Source organism: Sphaeramia orbicularis, chromosome 22, assembly GCF_902148855.1.
Source record: "Sphaeramia orbicularis chromosome 22, fSphaOr1.1, whole genome shotgun sequence".
In the NCBI taxonomy this organism is placed as follows: Eukaryota; Metazoa; Chordata; class Actinopteri; order Kurtiformes; family Apogonidae; genus Sphaeramia; species Sphaeramia orbicularis.
The window spans coordinates 50106908-50127299 of NC_043978.1; the positions used below are offsets into that span (position 1 = coordinate 50106908).

Below are 20392 nucleotides of genomic sequence, written 5' to 3' on the forward strand. Positions count from 1 at the left end.
ATTTCACTCAAACTTTTCAGCTGCTTTTTTTCCTCATAAAACCTGATAACACTAAAAAGAAATGAAAACTGAACTGGAATTGGTCAATTCTTTCCAACTACCTAAAACTAAACTGAAAATTAAAAACAAACTGAACTTAAGTAAAGCTGGTGGGAATTTCAACAATGCAGGCGGCTGATTTAACACAATAAATGAGGTGTTTTTTGTTTAAATATTGCCAATAATAAATAAACAAACAAACAAACAAATAAAATAATCTTGATCCACTATTCTGTGAGAGGGCACCCACAACATGAAAAAAAAAAAACTCTGTTCGGATTAAAGGCTTTTAAAATGACACTAAAATACATAATGCTTGCTGTCTAAGGGGTCGGGGTGGGGGGTCTTGTTTCTATGTTTTATATGTCTAAAAACAATAAAATGTATTTTAAAAAATACATATTGCTAATTATTAATGTTCTTTCCTGATTTACTAAAACTAACAATTTATAAATAAAAATAATAGCAGAAAAATCCGCTTTGTTTTCATATCCACCTAGTATTAATAGTGAGCAAGAATAAAATGATTTTTCAGCACAATATGGGACCTTTAATGATTTCACTCAACCTTTTCAGCTGCTTTTTTTCCTCATAAAACCATGATAACACTAAAAATAAATGAAAACTGAACTGGCATTGGCATTTCAACTCCCTAAAACTAAACTGAAAATCAAAAAACAAACTGAACTTAAGTAAAGCTGGTGGGAATTTCAACACTGCAGGCGGCTGATTTAACACAATAAATGAGGTGTTTATTGTGTTCATGTAAAGTTAATGGTACAATGACCCAAACCCTCTGGGAGTCAGCAGAGGTGAGCTGAGGACTGAGGAGGGATGAGTGAACTCACTGCCAAGCGACATAAACGCTCTCCACTTTCCAAGAAGAGTATCACTGTGTGTAAATGTATGCACATACTGTACGTTTACATCTGTGTGTGTGTGTGTGTACGTGCAAAAGTGCAGCAACCTGACCAGAGCAGCGAGGGATTATGGGATATGAGCTTTGCAGAGCCCTGACCCCATTCGACCCTGCTCAGCCCAAAAAGTCTTGAGAGGAGTGAGTGCAGACTGGCAGACACCGTGGAAGACTGATTCACAGTCAGGACAGAACAGGCAGAAATTCATAAAGCAACAGCAGAAGAAGAACGAGGACCGAGGCCAAAGCAGAGATAATGAAAGACAACGGCGAGCAGATGGGGCGGCGAGGACACACACTGACCAGCTCCAAGACCACATGACCAGATGAAAAAATTAAAACACTGTAGATGGTTAATAGTGTAGGTTTAATCTGTGAAAAACACCTGGAATTTATAGCTGTTTATCACTCACTTTCATTCATTCAGTTGTAGAATGGACAGTTAAAACCATTTAGATTAGAACGTATCAGATTTGATACATGAGTTTTGAAGCCCTCTACATCAGGGCTGTCAAACTCATTTTAGTTCAGGGGCCACATTCAGCCTAATATGATCTAAAATGGGCCGGATCAGTAAAATCATGTAAATAATAGGATAAGAACTTATAAATAATGTCAACTCCAAAGATTTTTTCTCTGTTTTTGAGCGAAAAAAGTCAAATTCGGTAATGAAAATGTTACATCTACAAACCGTACTTGAACAAATATGAACCTGACAATTCTAAAGAAAAATCAGTGCAATTTTGACAATATTACATTTTAGTTTATCATTTATACATATGCATCACAACTTACAGTTCATAGTGGATCTACAAATACACAAAACATTTAGTAAGAGGCAGAATATTGGTACAATTCTACATACTTTTCTTAAGACATTTCAGGTTATTCCCATTTTTTCAAAAGGCTAGTCTGTAAATATAAACATTTTTGTGTAATTTAAATTTTTTTTTTTTTTTACACTACAACAAAGAGAAAAATTTGTAGTTTTCATTATTTATAGGTTATTATGATAGTATTTTACTGGTCTGACCCACTTGAGATTGAATTGACCTAAAATGATCTAACATCCTTAATTATTAATATCGTTAGTGTAATGTCTGCATTTCACAAATTTATCCCAGGGGCCAAATCAGACCCTTTGGTGGGCCGGTTTTGGCCCCCGGGCCACATGTTTGACACCTGTGATGTACACCGTCTGGCCAGATAACAAAAAAATATAAAAATTTTAAAAATTTTTAAAAAAGTTACTGACATAGTATGACATTGGACTGTCATTGGGGTTCAGGTCTGGACTCTGGTGTCCAATATGTGAAAATGGCGTCTCATTCTCCTTGAACACTCTTTTTCTGCCGTTTATAAATCCAGGTATTATCCAACGTTTATGCTTCTATCAGACTGGCGGTTGTTAAAGAAATTACAAACTACTCACTGCATCAGTTCGAGTTAGAGAACGTGTTGTGGCTGAAACATATTACTCATTGCAGTAATTATCCAATGGAAGGATCTCAACTATTTGTTGACTCAATTCCAGTTGGGAATGTTTTGTTTTTTTCTTTACCAAATTTCTAACCACAGTTCCATCGACATCCTCTCTAACATTAATGAGTGGGTGGGTCATCGTTAGCTAATGTTATTGAGGTTACCACAGCTTGGTTATGGAGAAAAAGCATCTACTATCATATAATATCATGTCCAATTTGACCTAAAAAAACCCAATAATGACTTAAATTATATCTTTTGTTAATCTTTTGAGGCCAGCATGGATTTAAGAATGTGTAGCCCATTTTTGATATTTTAAAAAAATGGTATGTAAGGCAATTTTTGAAAGATACAATTGTTAAGCTCTAATAAGTAATAGGTAAATACTTTAATTTGGATTCTACATTAAATTATCATTAATTTGGTGGTTAAGTTTTCTATTTCTCTGGTTTATTTTCACCTTTTTATGTTTCGCCTGTTTGTTTGCTTGGATACATTGTTTGTTTTTTGTTTTTTTTTCCTATATTGGATGCTGGGTAGCTGAATTTGTTCTGTAGGACAGACATTAATATAAGCATTTTGCTTCTGCATGGGCCTTTTCAGTCATTAACCAGTTGGTAATGTTTGTAATGTTTGAAGTGTTGTTGTTGACACTGGCTGTATTATTGTGTGACGACTGAATAAAGAATTTCATCATCATCATCAAAGGATTTTCCACTTTATGGATCAAAAACTTAAACCTTAAGTCCATTTCACATTTGTATGATAGTCTATATAGTCTCTAAGTCAGACTGAGTGGCAGAAACCAACCTTCTCAACATGACGGAGTATAGCAGTAAACACAGCCAGACTATGAAATTAAATGAAGGGCAATTGGACTGAACATGGATCTGTACGAGCTACCAAAGAACAAGTGGTCCATGAACACTGACATGTGGACACAAATGGAGGATCCTGACCTGATCCAGGGTGGAGGGGATCAGCGCTATTTGGACCTGAAACAAATATACATGGTTTCATCATGACTGACAACCAGGGTCCAAAACTAGGGCCCAGAACCAGCTGATCCAAAGTGCATTTCCAGTAGAGTGTGGACTGACCCCAGTGAATATATGCATGATCTACTGGGACTGAGGAGATTTACTGAGTCTAGTTCAGATCCAGTACTTTACACAACACAGATACTACTGCTGTGGACCAGCAGGGCACCACTGGATTCTGGGAAATTAGGAGATTTAGACCACCTGTTTTTAAATTAACACATTATTCTGGTAATATTATGGCTTTATTGTCAGAATATGACGACTTTAATCTCATAAACGAATGACATTTTTGTTAAATCATGAGTTTTTTTAATAACTACGACTTTATTCTCATAACTGTGATTCTTTTTGTATTCGACTTTATTCTCATAAAATCACAGGTTTTATATCGATATTTTATGACTTTATACTCGTAGTGACCAGTGTTTTTATTTTCTCATGTGGCCCTAATACTCCGTCATATCTTTATTCTCCAGTTCCCCCATATTTGAAAAACTAGGTTGGCCTTAGTTTCAGTTAGTTTACTAATCATGTAGGAGCACAAGGTTCAGAATCACAAAATGAAGACAAAAACCATGAAAGATCTGATCACGAAACCAAGAGCTGCACTAAGAAGTAACGTTAGCCAAAATTATATGTCATTTAAGGTCTGATTTGACCCAAAAATACAGCAATGTTACCTGACAGGAAACGGGATCCATAAATCTTCTAAAACTTCTCTTTTCTTTGACTTTCGGTGTCTGTAAAACGATAGCTCCGACTGCTTTTCAAACCTGTTCATACAATCAATCGCACAACAGCGCACCCCATTTTTTATTCAATATTGTTCTTCAGTTTAGACAGTACTGAAGCCAATGCTGTCACTCATCTCCCTCTTTCTGCCACTCAGTGGGCGGAACCGCAGTGACTTCCACTAGCGGCAACGTCACGTGCATACCCTCTATGTTTTTTTGGGAAAACTCCCTTTAGCACCTTTGGGGTCACCAATTCAGCAAATTTCAGAAAAAATAATTGTCATTTGTTGACTTTTTCTGCTGTCAAATAGTTCGGTATAATATATAAAGGTTAAACACTATGACACAGGCTAACATTAAGGTTCTTGATATGTGCAAATATCTAAAAGTTGACCTTTTCAAAAGAGTTTTATAAGGAATAAAAGAGGGAGGCTGAGCTCATACACAGTGGAACGACTGACCCCAGTGGAAAACTGTATTTTTAATTGGGGTTTTTACAGCTGTATATAAACAAGAGTATTAGTGGAAGATTCATTGTCATTAACTATGTAAATCTCATATAGCAAATTTAGTCTTTTTTTTTTTTCAGAATAAGTTTTCTTCATCTGCTTTTAGAAGGAGGTCACTGTGAATAAAACCGCCTAACTTCTTCCTGTTTTGTGCCATAAAACAACACACATCCAATCAGCGTGACAAAAGACAATAACGAACGAAAGACAAGAACTGTAAATAAAAACAGGGAGGGGGCGGTCAAGGCTCAGATGTTTGAGGTTTCTTCATTTAATTACTTAATTTGTTGAACTCAAACTCAATTTTGTCCTGGCGTAGCAGTGGAAAAGACCTTTCTAGTCCAGTCCAGTCTAGTTTCTAGTCCAGTATGAACCATCCAGACCACTCAGCTCATCTGGTGCAGGTCTGCTCTGTGTTCCAAAAGTCAGAACTAAACATGGAGAATCAGCGTTCAGTTTCTATGCTCCGTATATCTGGAACAAACTACCAGAAAAAATCAGGTCTGCTGAGTTCTTTTAAGTCAAGGTTCTAAAAGGCTTTTGACTTTTTAAATTTTATATTCTCTTTCAAAACTCTGCACTGCAACTCTTACTTTAATATGTGTGTTTTTATATTTTTCTGACTTGCTGTTTTTAATTACCTTTTACATGTTACTTTTATAATGTTTTAAATGTGTTTCTTTTTCCCTGGTCGTTGTATTTCAATGTCCTTTGTGAAGCACCTTGAATTGCCTTGTTGCTGAAATGTGCTATACAAATAAACTTGCCTTGCCTTAAATATTACGTAACTGTGATCTGGTTAATACAGACCAGTTGGGTTCTTGGAGACTGATAGTGTGGCGAGTTTATCACTTGTATCACAGGGTTCATTCAGCTGGATGGGGAAATGTCTGGTGTACTCATTGTGATTGGCGAGAACAACCTCCCCTTCTAATCCCACTAGTCCTGTTACATGATATCAGCGGGAAAGACATTCCTCTGCTGGTAAAGCCATCCCTTGTTCTCTCTCTGCTTTCAGTGCATCCCCCACTTTTGGACTTTTTCATCCCCCTCTTTCTGTCATTCTTCATTGTTGTCCTCGATACTTTCTTTCCTCATTTCCTACTTTCTCATGTTGGTTTTTTTCCCCCTCCCTCTTTCCGTCTCTTTGGCCACAGTGCCCTCCATCTTGCCCTACAAACATGACCCTATTTGGGTTTGCGGGAAGGGGGCCGGAGTGTGTGTGTGGTGTTGGTGGTAGTGGCAGTGGGGGGGGGGTGAGATTATCACCATGGCAATCCACATCAAAACAGTCCAGAGAGGTAATGGCGGGAGTGTGTTCGCACATTTCCAGGACCCGTTACTACAGTTACAGAAAGAGGGGGAGGAGCTGGGAGAGGGGTTTTTGATGTTAATATAGGAGCTGAGTCATGATTCAGTCCAAGGCCCCTAGAGCTAATGAGCATGACATCACCAAAACAGTACAGGACATTGTGCTTTTAAAAGTCTCCTTTTACCACTATTGTTCTAAGGCAGGCACTTCACTGGAACTGAACATAAGGACTGTTTGTTGGATTCATTCACTGAAGGAACATCAGCTGCACAGACAGGGTGTCTACAAATATCAGGTACTTACACAGAGGGATATTTAACCTGGTAACATCCGCCAGTAGGGATGGGAATCCAGAACCGGTTCTTTTTGAGAACCGGATCCCAGTAGCTTGATTCCTTGGAATTGTTTGCCTGCATGCTTAACAATTCTGCTTATCAATTCCGCCTTCGTTGTGCATGCGCGATGACATCACGCGTACGCTGCATTGTTTTGGTCAGAATGTAGCAAACATGGTGTTGAGGCAGAAACTGTCTAAAAAGACGACACCAGGTCCACTTGTAAGACTGTCAAAGCTCCCATGTCTTCAAAAGGATGGTATATGTCCAAACATTTGTCCACAGCATGCGATTCATTTACAGGAACGCCACGTATTTGATTCGCTACTTAGTGGCGATTGTGAATGTAGCGGCAAAATGAATGCCAGGCCCACTTCGGTTCAGGCAACAAACGTCGTACCCAAATACAAGTTTCCGAAGGTAGGGGAAAGGAAATGAGGTGCACAACAACGGGAGACGAGCTGAGCCGAGTCAAACTGGTCCGACGTAGTGGACATGCGGCAATAGAGGAATTAGTAAAGAGTCTTTAGTTTCACTTTCACTGCTGTCTCTCTATTAAACTTTCTTTAGTGACTTAGCGCCATTCATTATAATATTATCCATAGTATTTTGCATTTTTGCAGTGAAAATTAGGTATTTTCCTATCTTTGATTCTCTGGTCATGTAGATGTTCATAAAAGCTCAGAGTAAATTCAAAGGTTACTATGACAGAAACTGAGAAAACTGAAGAAAAAGTAACTTATTTGTTTTCCAGCAGATACATCATTGACTGAGCATAAACCAAGTGTGTCCATCCACTGTCACTGATCAAACTCCATGGGTTTTACTGGTGAATTAATGTTGTAGAAGATGACGGTGTTTCCATGTTCACTACAGAGCCTCTGAACGTCCAAATGGGTCATATCTGATGACCAGAAAAAGATAACAAACTGCATTTTACACCAACTGTTTACATGTATTGATAGGATTAGCGGATCAACAGGTATTAAACAGTTTAGATCAGTAGATGCTTTTGGTTGCCAGTGTATGTTTGGATCTTTATGGGTTAAAAGACCTTTCTGATATCCAACACACAGTACTGTGGAAAAAGTCTTTTAGCTTCTTTTAGGTTTGGTGATTTTGCAGGGTTGAAATCAACATACATATCTATTTTTCAGTCGCTTTTCTTCAGGTACCACGAGAAAATACAGGAAATATATACAGAGCTTTATAAGACACGCAAAAAAAAAAACAAAAACAAAAAAAGAACTAAATGGGTTCTACAGGTTAAAGTGACAATTTAGTGTGACCCCTGACCCCATGACACGAAGCAGCACAAACAGAAACATTTGACATGTGTTGAATGATACCTGGTATAAAATATCAGAAAATTAATGCAATAAATCTCATGTTATCTGAACAAATGGGTTAAAAACATGTTAAGTGCAAAGGGAGGTCACATCAAATACGACCACTTTGGTTTATAGAAGCTGTTTTTTCCCTTGAAATGTTTTTTTTTTTCCTGCTGCACATACTTCACATATATCAGATTGGATCCTAAGACAGAGACTGACAAATGCATATGTGTAATTGTTAGACCGTCATTAAACAAACAAACCCAATGCTGGCCCAGGTGCAGTTTGGCTCAGTCATCTTCCAATTTCAAGTTCTGCAGAAACGCCAGTGCTAGTTCAACACAGCGGTTAAAGTTCCATGGAAAGGCAGATGTTTCAAGGTCTTTCCAAGATAATTTTAAGTCAAAAGTTTAAGTTTTGACTGACTAATCTGTCTGATTCAAGCATTGTAGAACCCCAACCCTAACCCTCGCTCAAGATTAGCCTTGTTTAGGGTATAAGTAGATCTTGAAAGGCTTTTCCAAGGTCATTCTGAGTCAAACTTGAGTGTGAGTTTTATCCGACTTGTTCTTATTCAAGCACTGCAGAAAGACCAACCCTAACCTTAGAGTCAAAGACAGGGTTATCCTAATTTAAGGGTCAGGGCTCCAGAGAAAGGGTGGACGTTTCAAAACCTTTCCAAGATCATCTTAACTCAAACTTAAATTGTAAGCTTTAACAAACATATTGTTCTTTATCAATCATTGTCAGGAAATCTAAACAGACTAAAAAGGTATGTCAGTCATCATCAACGTGCAAAAGCTTTTATGACAGAATTCAATTACTCATGTAACTAAGGTTAATCAAATTAAAAGTTTTCAAGACCATATTAAAGGTTCCGTGGTAGGTTTTGCAATGTCAGAAATGTTGATTCTGACACAGAACAACTCAACTGACATTGAAAGAATTTAAATACTAGATCATAAATCACATTAAAACTAAAGTTTTAGACCAAATGAATTGAAATGTAACACCTCTAAGACCTTACATGCAAGTTTTTAAATAGCCTGTCGGCATCCTGTACAGTTCTATACGTCAGTAGAACTGGGCCACTGTGAAATACGTCTGACAAGACCAAGACCAACAAATCCAAACTGGACTTCAGAGGGAATATTTTTCTTTTCTTTGACGAATGCGCCAAAGAGAAACTAAATGCAAATGAACGTGGCAAAAACTGGAGATTACATTCAGTTTTCCTTGTTTCAAAACACTCTCTTCATTATGTTTGGCAGTGGAACATTGTCTGTGCTTTCTTTGGTCGTAGGTTCTACTACATCAACATTGAAGATACCTGCAAATGTTTTCACTTATTTCTGTTGCTAAGACATTTAAGGAATTCGTCAGAGACTCGCATGGCACTCCAGGAAAAACAAAACCTGTTTCTGCATCATTTTCCTTCTACTTAACACAAGGATGTAAAGTGCGTGCATGCACTTCTAACGCTACAACAACAGACTAAATATCGATGACCCCCTTGTCTTTATTGAAGTCACTGCCTGCATGTGGTTTTTTTCCCCCAAATCGCTGGCACTTGGCGATGACGTAGGACTGAACACAGAAGAGCAGACGAAGCAGGTCCATCTGTTTCTGCTGAAATCCCAGTTTCTCTGGAGTGAGAGACACAGGATCTGCAGTGGTGATGATGCAGAGCCAGGATGAGGGGAGGGAGAGGGTGGGGAAGAGGGGAGGGTGGGGGAGACAGAACGGAGGGGACGGAGCCTACGTACATCTGTTTCTGCTCAGTTAAGTAGCTGGGTTCTGAGGAAAAGGGGCCTGTAGAGCTGCTGCTGGCTTTACTGGGGAATGGACACTGTGCTCGCCAAGTCAGCCTGCTGCCTTACTGGCACTGGGGCAACAGCCACACACACACACACACACACACACACCAAAAGAAAGGGCACTAAGGGCGAAGCGTAGGCGGTTGGTTGCTTGTGTGTGTGTGTGTGTGTGTGTGTGTGGTATTCACGGTTGGACTGTACTTGGATCCACTGGGCCAAGCAGCAACTTTGTCAGAATGTTTGTTCTCTGCTCTTTAGCTCTGTCTCCGTCTGTCTCTGTGTCTTTCCATGTCTTCACTGCCTGGGATGCGAGTTCTGGCTTTTTGTTTCTCCTTCATAACCCTTCCATCTACACCCCCCACCCCCCCACCCCCCCCCACACACACTGTCATCTGTCCTTCAAATCCTACACTGAACAAAAATATAAATGCAACACTTTTGTTTTTGCTCCCATTTTTCATGAGCTGAACTCAACAATCTCAAACTTTTTCTATGTTCACAAAAGGCCTGTTTCTCTCAAATATTGTTCATAAATTTGTCTAAATCTGTGTTAGTGAGCACTTCTCCTTTGTCCTTTGCTGAGATAATCCATCCACCTCACAGGTGTGGCATATCAAGATGCTGATTAGACAGCAGGATTATTGCACAGGTGTGCCTTAGGCTGGCCACAATAAAAGGCCACTCTAAAATGTGCACTTTTACTGTATTGGCTGGTCCAGGGGGGTCAGAAAACCAGTCAGTATTTGGTGTGAACATCATTTTCCTCACACAGTCTTCTTCATGAATTCTCTGAAACACCTTTGGAGATGGCTGATGGTAGAGAAATGAACATTCAGTTCACAGGCAGAAGCTCTGGTGGAGATTCCTGAAGTCACATGACCAGTGCATATTCCCTCCAAACTTGTGTTATCTGTGGCATTGTGCTGTGTGATAAAAGTGCACATTTTAGAGTGGCCTTTTATTGTGGCCAGCCTAAGGCACACCTGTGCAATAATCCTGCTGTCTAATCAGCATCTGGATCTGCCACAGCTGTGAGGTGGATGGATTATCTCAGAAAAGGAGAAGTGTTCACTAACACAAATTTATGTTTATGTTTATGCAATTTGGCAGACGCTTTTTACCTCCGCCAAGGAGGTTATGTTTTTGTCAGGGTTTGTTTGTTTGTTTGTTTGTCTGTTTGTCTGTCCGTTAGTGTGCAACGTAACTCAAAAAGTTATGGACAGATTTGGATGAAATTTTCAGGGTTTGTTGGAAATGGGATAAGGAAGAAATGATTAAATTTTGGTGGTGATCGGGGGTGGGGGGGGCCCACGGGGGGGGCCACTGATCAGCCTTGGCGGAGGTCCGCGCTCTCCGAGTGCTTCTAGTTTCCAAAGCAACTTACAGGGGAAAAGTCCAATCAAATCACTCAATCAATCAATCAAATTTTATTTACATAGCACCAGTCACAACAAAAAAGCTATCTCATGACACTTTATATATAGAGTTGGTCAAAACCAGACTCTAAGCCAATTTACAGAAACCCAAATTTAGACCGATTTGTGAACAATATTTGAGAGAAATAAACCTTGTGCGTACTCAGAAAAAGTTTTAGATCTTTGAGTTCAGCTCATGAAAAATGGGAGCAAAAACAAAAGTGTTGCATTTATATTTTTGTTCAGTGTACATTCCTCTCCTCTCCTTCTGCCCACCTTCCCTCCTGCCAAATCCTCCAGACCCTCATGCTCTGATTGTTTCACAGGAAGTCCAGTCACGGGGTGTTTTGTGCATATGTGTGTTGGTGTGTGACTTGGAGCTGACTCAGCCTGATCTCCAGTCCAGTACTGAGCCCCCGACAGACCAGAGCAGACGACTGACAACGCGCTGACATGTGCCCGTCTGTCATACGTCTAATTGTTTTTTCAGTAAACGTGCCGCGCGAAGCTCCCGGCCCTCGCCGTCTGAGCTGTTTACCTTGCCTTCCTGTGCCTCTTTTGTGCGAGTGGATCTGCATGTTGTGTGTTTGCACTGTAACAAGCTGTGCAGTCTTCCCCCGCTGCAACGCACTCACACACTGCCTCCTCTGTATGTGCGTGTTTGGATTTTGCTCAGACTTGCACACGTCAATGAATTTACTGTATGTGTTCAGCTTTACATGCATTTAATGCCACTTATTGGATCAGAATTAGGCGTTGGATGCACATGGAATATGGGTAAAGGGTTAACTGACCGTGATAGAAGGTAATGATACTGATTTTACAGCGTTTTCCACAAAAACAATAAATGCTGCATTCCTTTTCCTTTTACGGGGTCGCAGGGGTCTGGAAAGGATAAACATGGTTATATTTTCTTCATCTGCTGAGTTAGTACGACCAAACCTTTTACAACTGTTTGTTTTTGTCGGTTTAAAAAGGATTAAATTATATTTCAAGAAGGAAAAAATATCAGATTTGCTTTGATTGGATTTAAGATCGTATTTTTCACAAGGATGGAAACAAAGAAAGAGTCACTGACTAAAAGTCATTAAACTGTTCTTTCATTATTATCATCATTATTACTATCATCATCATTATGATCAAACACGTAGTTATCTATTTAATCATATTAACAGATTTCTACCATGTTTAATTATTTCATTTTTCAAACAATTTTTCTTATATTTATTTTTAGTTTTTACAATTGGCTCCTTTGACACAAGATGGATGAAAGAGAAGAAATTTGGTTTCCATTTTTAGTCATTTTAAGTTTTCTCTGTTACATTGCTAGCCTGTGATAATTCACATTTTATTATTTATAAACTGTGCAGCCGATAGTTAAAAAATTTCAATGTGGGGATGCATGAGAGACTTTTTTCAAGTACACACAAACAAACATTTCAACCAGATAATTATCCCACTTTTACATGCAATAAAGTGTAATTTATTGGAGGAGCTTTTTCATTGAGAAAAAAGCGCCTGTGTTAAGTTTTTTTAAGCATATTTTCAGAACTTTCCATCATAACCAGGACATCACTTTTGATACAATTCATCTATTTAACTGCTAATAATTGACTGGGATCAAACTAGAAAACCAAACGGCATAGAAATCACAACTCTTCATAGTTATCTTTTAGCAGCACAATTAATATCCCTAAAACTGAAATTTTCCTGCAATTACACAGAATTAAATGTGTTCATATGTACACATGCATGTTCCAGACTGTTCCTCTGATGTGATTCCACGCTGTTCACGACTGCAGCGTAAAGAGGAGTCTGACATTTACAATGAGGGAGCGGATGAATTTATGTATCTGTAGGCATGTTTTTCTGTCATCACCTGCACAGACAGACCTGTATGTGTGTGTACGTGTGTGTGTGTGTGTGTATAATGAGACAGTCTTCTCTTTTTAATAACTTCCATACATCCCATGTGCCAACAGATGCGTCTTTAAACAGGAACACACAGCGATGCCTTTGCACACGCGTGTTTCTTTGTGAGTGTGTGATAAGGTTGAGCTGCAGTGTCTAAATCTCAGAGCTCAAAGGTTTCCTTCATCTCAAGCAGGACTCTACAGGTATGTGACCCCCACCCCCTCCTTTTCGCTCCCCCCTCCCTCTCTCTTACCCACTCCCCCCCCTGTGGCTCAGCCTTCACCAACAAGGCTGGTATTGTAGCGAGAGTAAAACGATAGCGCTCGGGGACGGGTTCAGCTATGTGGTTACCCAGACAACCCCTCTTACTCCCTCCTACACCTTCCCACCTCCACCCCCCCCCCCCCCCCTTTTACCTCAGCCAGCCTGTATTCATCCATTCATTTTTTCGAGTGACTTTCTTTGAGAAAAAAAAGAGAGAGAGACGCAGAGAAAGAGAAGGAAAAGGTGTGTTTTATCGGGTGATGAAGGGCCGCTGAGGTTGAACAGAACAAAGCCGGTCACACAGACGTGGACACAGAGCTGCAGCAAACACAGGACACAGTCTCAGACCGAAATGAGCATGTTCTGACCCATACTGGAACGTTCATTATGTAGGATATTTAAACTTTGGTAGTTTCTTTTTCCCCTGAAAGCAGCTCATCTAAAATTACATCTGTAATACAGTTTTCCATAGAATTCATAGCCCTGTCCTCACTAACAACTCTTAACTTTTGCAATGTTTACACCTAATGTCTGCACTTCTGCTCATTAACATTAACTCGGCCTGTCACATGACCATCTTAACCCATAAAGATCCAAACAGCCTATGACAACCAAAACCATCTACTAATGCACAATGTTTAATACCTGCTGACCCACTAATCCTTTAAATACATGTATTTTGGCAGTATTATGGCATACATTTGGCATTTTTGGCTTTCTTTTGGCATTATGAAAACCTTTAGACTTAACTGTGGTATGATTAAGGTTATGCATAACAGATATGGAGGCACCAGCAATATATGTCTGAGTTATGGCATGTGTCTGGTTAACCAAAAGACTGGGCAAGGAGCAAGTATAGGGATGGTATGGCATGTTTATGGCAAGCCAGAAGATTGACTAAAGAGCGGCAACATCTCATCCCATATATGGATGTGTTTTGGTTGTGTTTTGGCATATATCTGTAAAGCCAAAACACTGCACAAAGAGCGGGAATTTCTACCCAGAAGAAAACCCCACTTCATGTTAAAAGCAGAATCAACACAAATTTTGGGTGAATTTTGGCCTACTTTTGGCCTCTCTTTGGGTCAGTTTTGGCTACTTTTTGGCTGGATTATGGGGATTTGGGGCTTTTCTGGGACAATTATGGCTATTTTTTAGAAGTCCGCAATTAGTTTTGGGTGAATTTTGGCTTCCTCCTGGTTTGATTTTGGCTTGCCTATTTTGGGTCATTTAGGGCCCATACATCCGCCCAGAACGTTGCCAAAATGGCATGCCAGTTTTGGGCCAGATTTAAACCATAATGATTTTGCTATCTGGGATGCTTTCTCTCCTGCACTGTGTGGGGCACAGCTCCAATTTTGTTGTACTGTGTATATGGTATGATTGTGAAATGACAACAAAGATTTATCTTATCTTTAAATCGATCGGCCATCGTTAATGCCGTTGCCAGTCTTTTTAGCCGATTCAACATGTGTAATCGGCTACTACCCGTCATTTAGTCGGATCAATCTGATTAGTGGAGGAATAGCCCTTGACTAGTGAATCAGTGAACTAGAACTTTCCATGTGAATACAGCTATGCCAAGGTTTTGCACACTATTATTGTCTTCTGTAATTGGTCATTCACTGCTCATATCGTATCTGAATGAATTCCAGTCAGTGTTGCCTATGGACTTCATTCATTCCCTGAAGTGAACACTGTTAGCATTGTTAGCATAGTGCGATTTCTTCTTCATTTTCATCTGCAACATCTTTCTTCTTCCACAAGATGAAGCCTGAGAGCTGACGACGCCAGTATCTTATTATTAACCATCCATTTAACAAATATAACAACAACAACCCTTCATGACTACTCAACACACTGTGCTGACAACAACGACTGATGACAGTGAGCTCTGGGTTTTGGTCTTGAGTGATGTTACGTCATTTCCCGGTTTTGTGTCTTGCACAAGCGCAGAAAGTACGTTCAAGTTGGAAGTTGGTTTGGTGTGTTCTTCACACATATTTGACTGTGTTGGGGAGACGGGAGCTGACTGATCAGTCAGGCTACCTTTTCTGGTGACGATCAGCAGTCAGGTTGGTGTGTCTTCGCCTTTAGAAATTACAACACTAAGGTTACACCGATCCAATATTAGCATCAGATATTGGCCCGATATCAACATTTTAGCTGGATCGGGGATCTGTAAAAGCAACCGATCCATAAGACCGATCCTTCCCCTTTAAATTTTTGCGATACAGGCTATGTCATGCATGCCGAGAGTTGAGTGGAGTTGTTGCAAACACAGACAGGCAACGTGGAGCGAACTGTGGAGTCTGTGATTTGGAGGTTGGAGTGTAGATGGAGTTTCAGCGTTTAATGACCAGGCGGGTTTCTGCTCAAACTGAGGGTTTATTCTAAAACATGATGCAACTGCAGAACACAAACAGGAAACTGGCACTCCACATCATGAACGTGTGAATTTTTTTTCCAGTGTAAATACAATCTAAAGGTACTTCCTGTCTCGACAGATTTCAAAATAAAAACACTTCCTGAAATTACTTGAATTAAACTGTTTTCTCTTAATAATTAGCAGCTTTGTAATGACTCTCTTTTACTATTAACTATCAACTGAAATATGTGAAAATAAATAAATAATAAATAACATGAATTGCCTGGTTTTCACTAAACTCAAATAAATTAGTCACAACAGAGGTATTTCAACCTTACCACACCAGGTAAGGCTCGTAGCTTCTTAAATCAATAATGATATCGGATCATTATCAGGTATTGACCCATACGCAAGGCTCCAGCATTGGTATCGGAACTGAAAAAGTCGGACTGGTGCATTCCTAGACAACACACTCTGCCTCAGTCACCTTGTGTACTTCCCAGAATGGCTGAGCTCTTTTCTTTTAACCCTCTAAGGAAGAAATGAGATGATACCTTTGACAACCAACACGGACACTAAATCACAGACGACTCTGTCCTGGTGTCTCTTTAAGTAGCTGTTGTGAAGTACTATTTTCCATCATGATACAACTGCTCACATCCAAAGCAGGTGTCATCAGTTTCCTGGTCATGTGATTTGTGTTTTAGGTGTACTGGGATGTTATTCATAAAACTTTGTTAAAATACTTCAGTGCACACATCATTTTCACTGTAAAACACCTTTATGCGGATGATGTTTATACCTGTGCAGAAGAAAAACATAGAATCATGAGATTTTTTTCTACATTTAGTGTCTTTTTTTACTCCTCTGTGCAGCAGCTGCATGAGGATTATTGACTGAATGTGTTGTCTGAACTTCAAAGCAGAGAAAGCAACCGAATCAGTGCATTTTTTTTTTTTCCTGAAAGGAGAAACGTAAAATCCCGATGTGAAACGCTGCTTTGTGTGCCAGTCTGTCTTGCTGCCGAGGTGTGTTTGTGTAGTCGGTCCTACCTTGTGTGTGTGTCTCTGGTTCACCGTTTCTTGGACTGCTGCGGAGTCGTCTCTCTGGCTTCTTTCCTCCCGGACTGCTAACTCCGCCGCCTGAACCCACCGACCCCAGCGACGGGGCATGTGATTTGCTGCTGCGTCACAAAATCAAAGTGCGATATCGCTGTTAATAAGAAGAAACATCTGAAATAACTGCAACACAGTCTCTGAAAAAGTCAGTCCTTTTTAGTGACTGGAAGTTATGGCAAATTTCATTTCAAGACCAATATTTCTCCGTCTTTTATGTGTTTAAACCATATTCTGACAATATTTTCATCCTTCATATAATTTTTTGCTCATTCTCAAAGCACTTTGACACATAATAACTTAGTATTTTATAATAACTGTTTATTTTCAAAAACACATCCAATAAAACAGTAATAAATACTATATGAACATTAAAAGACAAAAAGTACAATTAAAACAAAACTAACCAAGTGAAAAAGTAAGCAGAGTTTACTGATACCCCCGGCCGGTCACACAACACTTTGCCCCTCCTACTCACTGATATCCTGCGAACCCAGGGATTCATGTGGAGTCTACCTTTCAATCTTTTAAAAAACTTTTTTTTAATTGTCAAAAATGCAAAAAAAAAAAAAAGAAATAATAATAATAATAAGAGAAAGGCAAAAAACATGTGTCAACTTCGAAAAGAATCGAGTGAATAGTGTCCGAGAAATGGGATTGGGCAAAAATCTTGGTCAGACGGACAGAATTCCTGGTAAATCAATGTACCATAAAAAACATGGACTCTGATTTCCTGACTTATTAGGGGAGTAAAAATACATCACACATTTTTTAAAGAATACTTTTTCATTTTTATAAAGTAATTTTACATTTTCACTCTAAAACAAAGAGAAAAGTTTGGAGTTGACATTATATGTTTTTATGTAATTATTTTACTGGTCCAGCCCACTTCAGATCATATTGGGCTTAGTGTATGAACTAAAATGAGTTTGACACCCATGTTCTAAAAGAAAGAAAAGCCAAAGGTGAGCTTTACATAGTTCTATTCTGCAATAACAATGCAATATTTATTGAACATTTATCAAAATATAAATGCACTATTTTTGTATAGACTTGGTTCATAGGTATACGTAGTGTTCCATAGATTTACACACGGTTAGACTTAGACCAACTTTACTGATCCACAAGAAAAATTACTTGGTCACAAAAGCTCAGCTGCATATAAAAAGTGTTCTTATTAAAAACACTCTTGAAACAACACTAGCAAAAAAAGGAAGGTAGGTGTGAAGAGATAAGAGCAATAAATAATACGAATAGAATACACTAATAAAACCGCAAAGAAAAAAATAAAATATAAGATTTGCGTAAGTACAAACAGTAGCCCTTCTATTTCCTGCTACCCTTCTCAAAGAGGAAAACAGAAGTAAATATACACTATATACATTCAGGTGTGAAAGTGACTAAGGTGCAGTGATGTGAATGTGGAGTTAGACAGAGTTAGAGTTATAAAGTTGCATAGATTTAGTTTTCATAGGTAATACATACTGTTAATATTGTTAATAAATATACGTACTGTCACATACTGTTAATCCTGTAAATGTGTGTCTATTCATATTTTGCCCTCTTTTATTTTTATTTTACTTAGCTTTAGGGGTGCCACTGTACACATCGTACCGTTCGGTACGCCCCTCATGTTTGGTACGAGCATGTACCGCGGAACAGTGAATTTGTCATTTTCAAATGACATTTCCAGACAACTCCTGGTTAATTTTAGAGCTTTGCAAGATGACTGACTGACAGAATTCTACTGTCATTGGTTGGAGCCGGGCTCTGCGTCCGGCTCCAACAGCATCACATAGTGGAGCCGGACACAGCGGACCCCGGCTAGAGCCGGAGGCGGAGCACAGCCCTTCTACTTCCAGCTACCCTTCTCCATATTAACGATAGTATCCACATTAGTTAAACCTCCTCTGTCGTCGCCATGTTTGTTATCATTGACTTGCTTCTTCTTCTCATAAAACTTTACTCTTCCTCACAGTATTTGTCCAGTATGGTAATTAAGAGCAGCGCCCTCTGGTGGCTTGATTGAGAAATGCTAATTCCAACATACATGACGCATGGAAGTATGAAGGCAGTGACACATGACAATGTTAGAAACAGATGTAGCTATTTGCGTACGTAAAGGAACATAAATGAGCCTTCAGGCTCTTCATCAGCTTATGTTTCGGTGCACAGCCGGGCTCTGGGTCCAAACCGTACCAAACCGTGACTCAAGAACTGCAATACATACTGAGCCGTGGATAACCCCTACCGTTGAATCCCTACTTAGCTTCATTCTTATGATACTTGGTAAAATTTATATTAAATTTACTAATCTTATTTTTTAGTTTTTGTAATTTTATATTTGCACTATTCTTATTTCTGTAGTACTGGTGTTTTGTTAATATTGTTGCACTGACTGGAGTAGTACAAAGACAATAAAGGCTATTCTATTCTATTCTATTCTATTCTATTCTATTCTATAGCAGGCTCTGAGGTGTGGAAAGGCCTTGGAACACATCATGTATGTGTACGGTCTGTGGTGGGGTCTTACCTGTATCCGTTGTGTGCCGGCCCCAGGCTGCTCTTATAGTGAGTGGAGGGAGGGGAGTTGAGTCGGTTCTGTCGCTCTAGTCTCTGTTCTTTAATCTTTTTGGGCTGTGGCTTACTGTACGTCTCCTCTCTGCCTAAGTAGTTCGACATCCCATAAACCGGGATGATTTCTGGATAAGAGGGAAAGACATGAGAATTTAGGTTACAATAAAACCCTTTATGCGTCTAATGCCATGCGTGTCATTTGCAGAGGGGTTCGGATCAGTACCTGGGTCGCCATACATGGGGGGGAGGTGGTGCTGGTAGTACTGGTGGGGGGGCAGCTCCCCGGGGCTGACGGGCGGGTAGAAAGAGTGAGAGTTTGGGATGAAGTGGGGGTGGGCCAGGTATGGGGGCAGGTGGTGTGTGGGGGACAGCGCCGGGGAATAGGAGGGGGGGTAGCATTCTGGAGACTGGGGGGTCACCACCACCCTGCGGACCCCTGTGGTGTCTTCTAGCACCTGAGGGAACGCACAAAGATTCAAGGAAAAAAAAGAGAGAGAGCATGGTGAGAGAAATAAACAGTATTTCTGGAATTTCACTTAACACTGTACTTGGACATTTTTCTCCACATCTTTGTCCAAATGGCAGCAAGATGTGGTTCAGAAATGTGAACTTTAGCAGCAACTGAGCGTTTAAGACCAGTAGCATGGACACAGACTGTGCTTTGAGAGTTTTACCTGTTCTGAAGGACATTATTCTTTATTTGAACCCTCACAGACTATAACAGTTATCATGTCTGAGCTGTACTTGACTTATTTTTAGTTGTTAGAGTTCATTTAATGTCACTATTTTACATTTGGTTAGTTTGAGAATAGACAAATTCTGTGTTTTATACAATCTTTAGGGCATTTTGATCAGAATAGTTTTTAATTCCAGGGGAACTTAACGTGTGTTACAGTTGCTCCATGCAAATGTAACACTGGTCAACAACAAATTTATTGTTGAAGTTTTTTAAGCTGATTTAGGATAATTCTGGTGTGCTGAATCCAAAAATCACATTCATTTTGCTCAATCAGGTCAACTTTCTGAACTATGCTACATATTGGCTTTTTAACATTTTTGCTTACATTTATGGGCATTTTCACATCATATGATACAAAATTCTTTCATATTTCTTGCAATAAACGAGTTCTGAAGATTTTACTTTTGCCAATTCATGATTAATGTTTTTTTTAATATTACAGGTGAATGAAATGGCTTCGACTAGAAGATCTTGCAAAA

General features: G+C 39.4%; 1 protein-coding gene across 1 annotated transcript in view; it reads right to left on the bottom strand.

Moving 5' to 3' along the window:
- The window catches only part of fndc3ba (fibronectin type III domain containing 3Ba), a 260323-nt gene that overhangs the window by 108330 nt on the left and 131601 nt on the right, over positions 1–20392 (bottom strand). Inside the window, exons 5-7 of the mRNA XM_030127293.1 lie at positions 19398–19629; positions 19131–19299; positions 16535–16665 (exon numbers count right to left, since the gene is read on the bottom strand). Coding sequence (XP_029983153.1) covers positions 16535–16665; positions 19131–19299; positions 19398–19629 — 532 coding nt within the window. The remainder of the gene's footprint in view (positions 1–16534; positions 16666–19130; positions 19300–19397; positions 19630–20392) is intronic.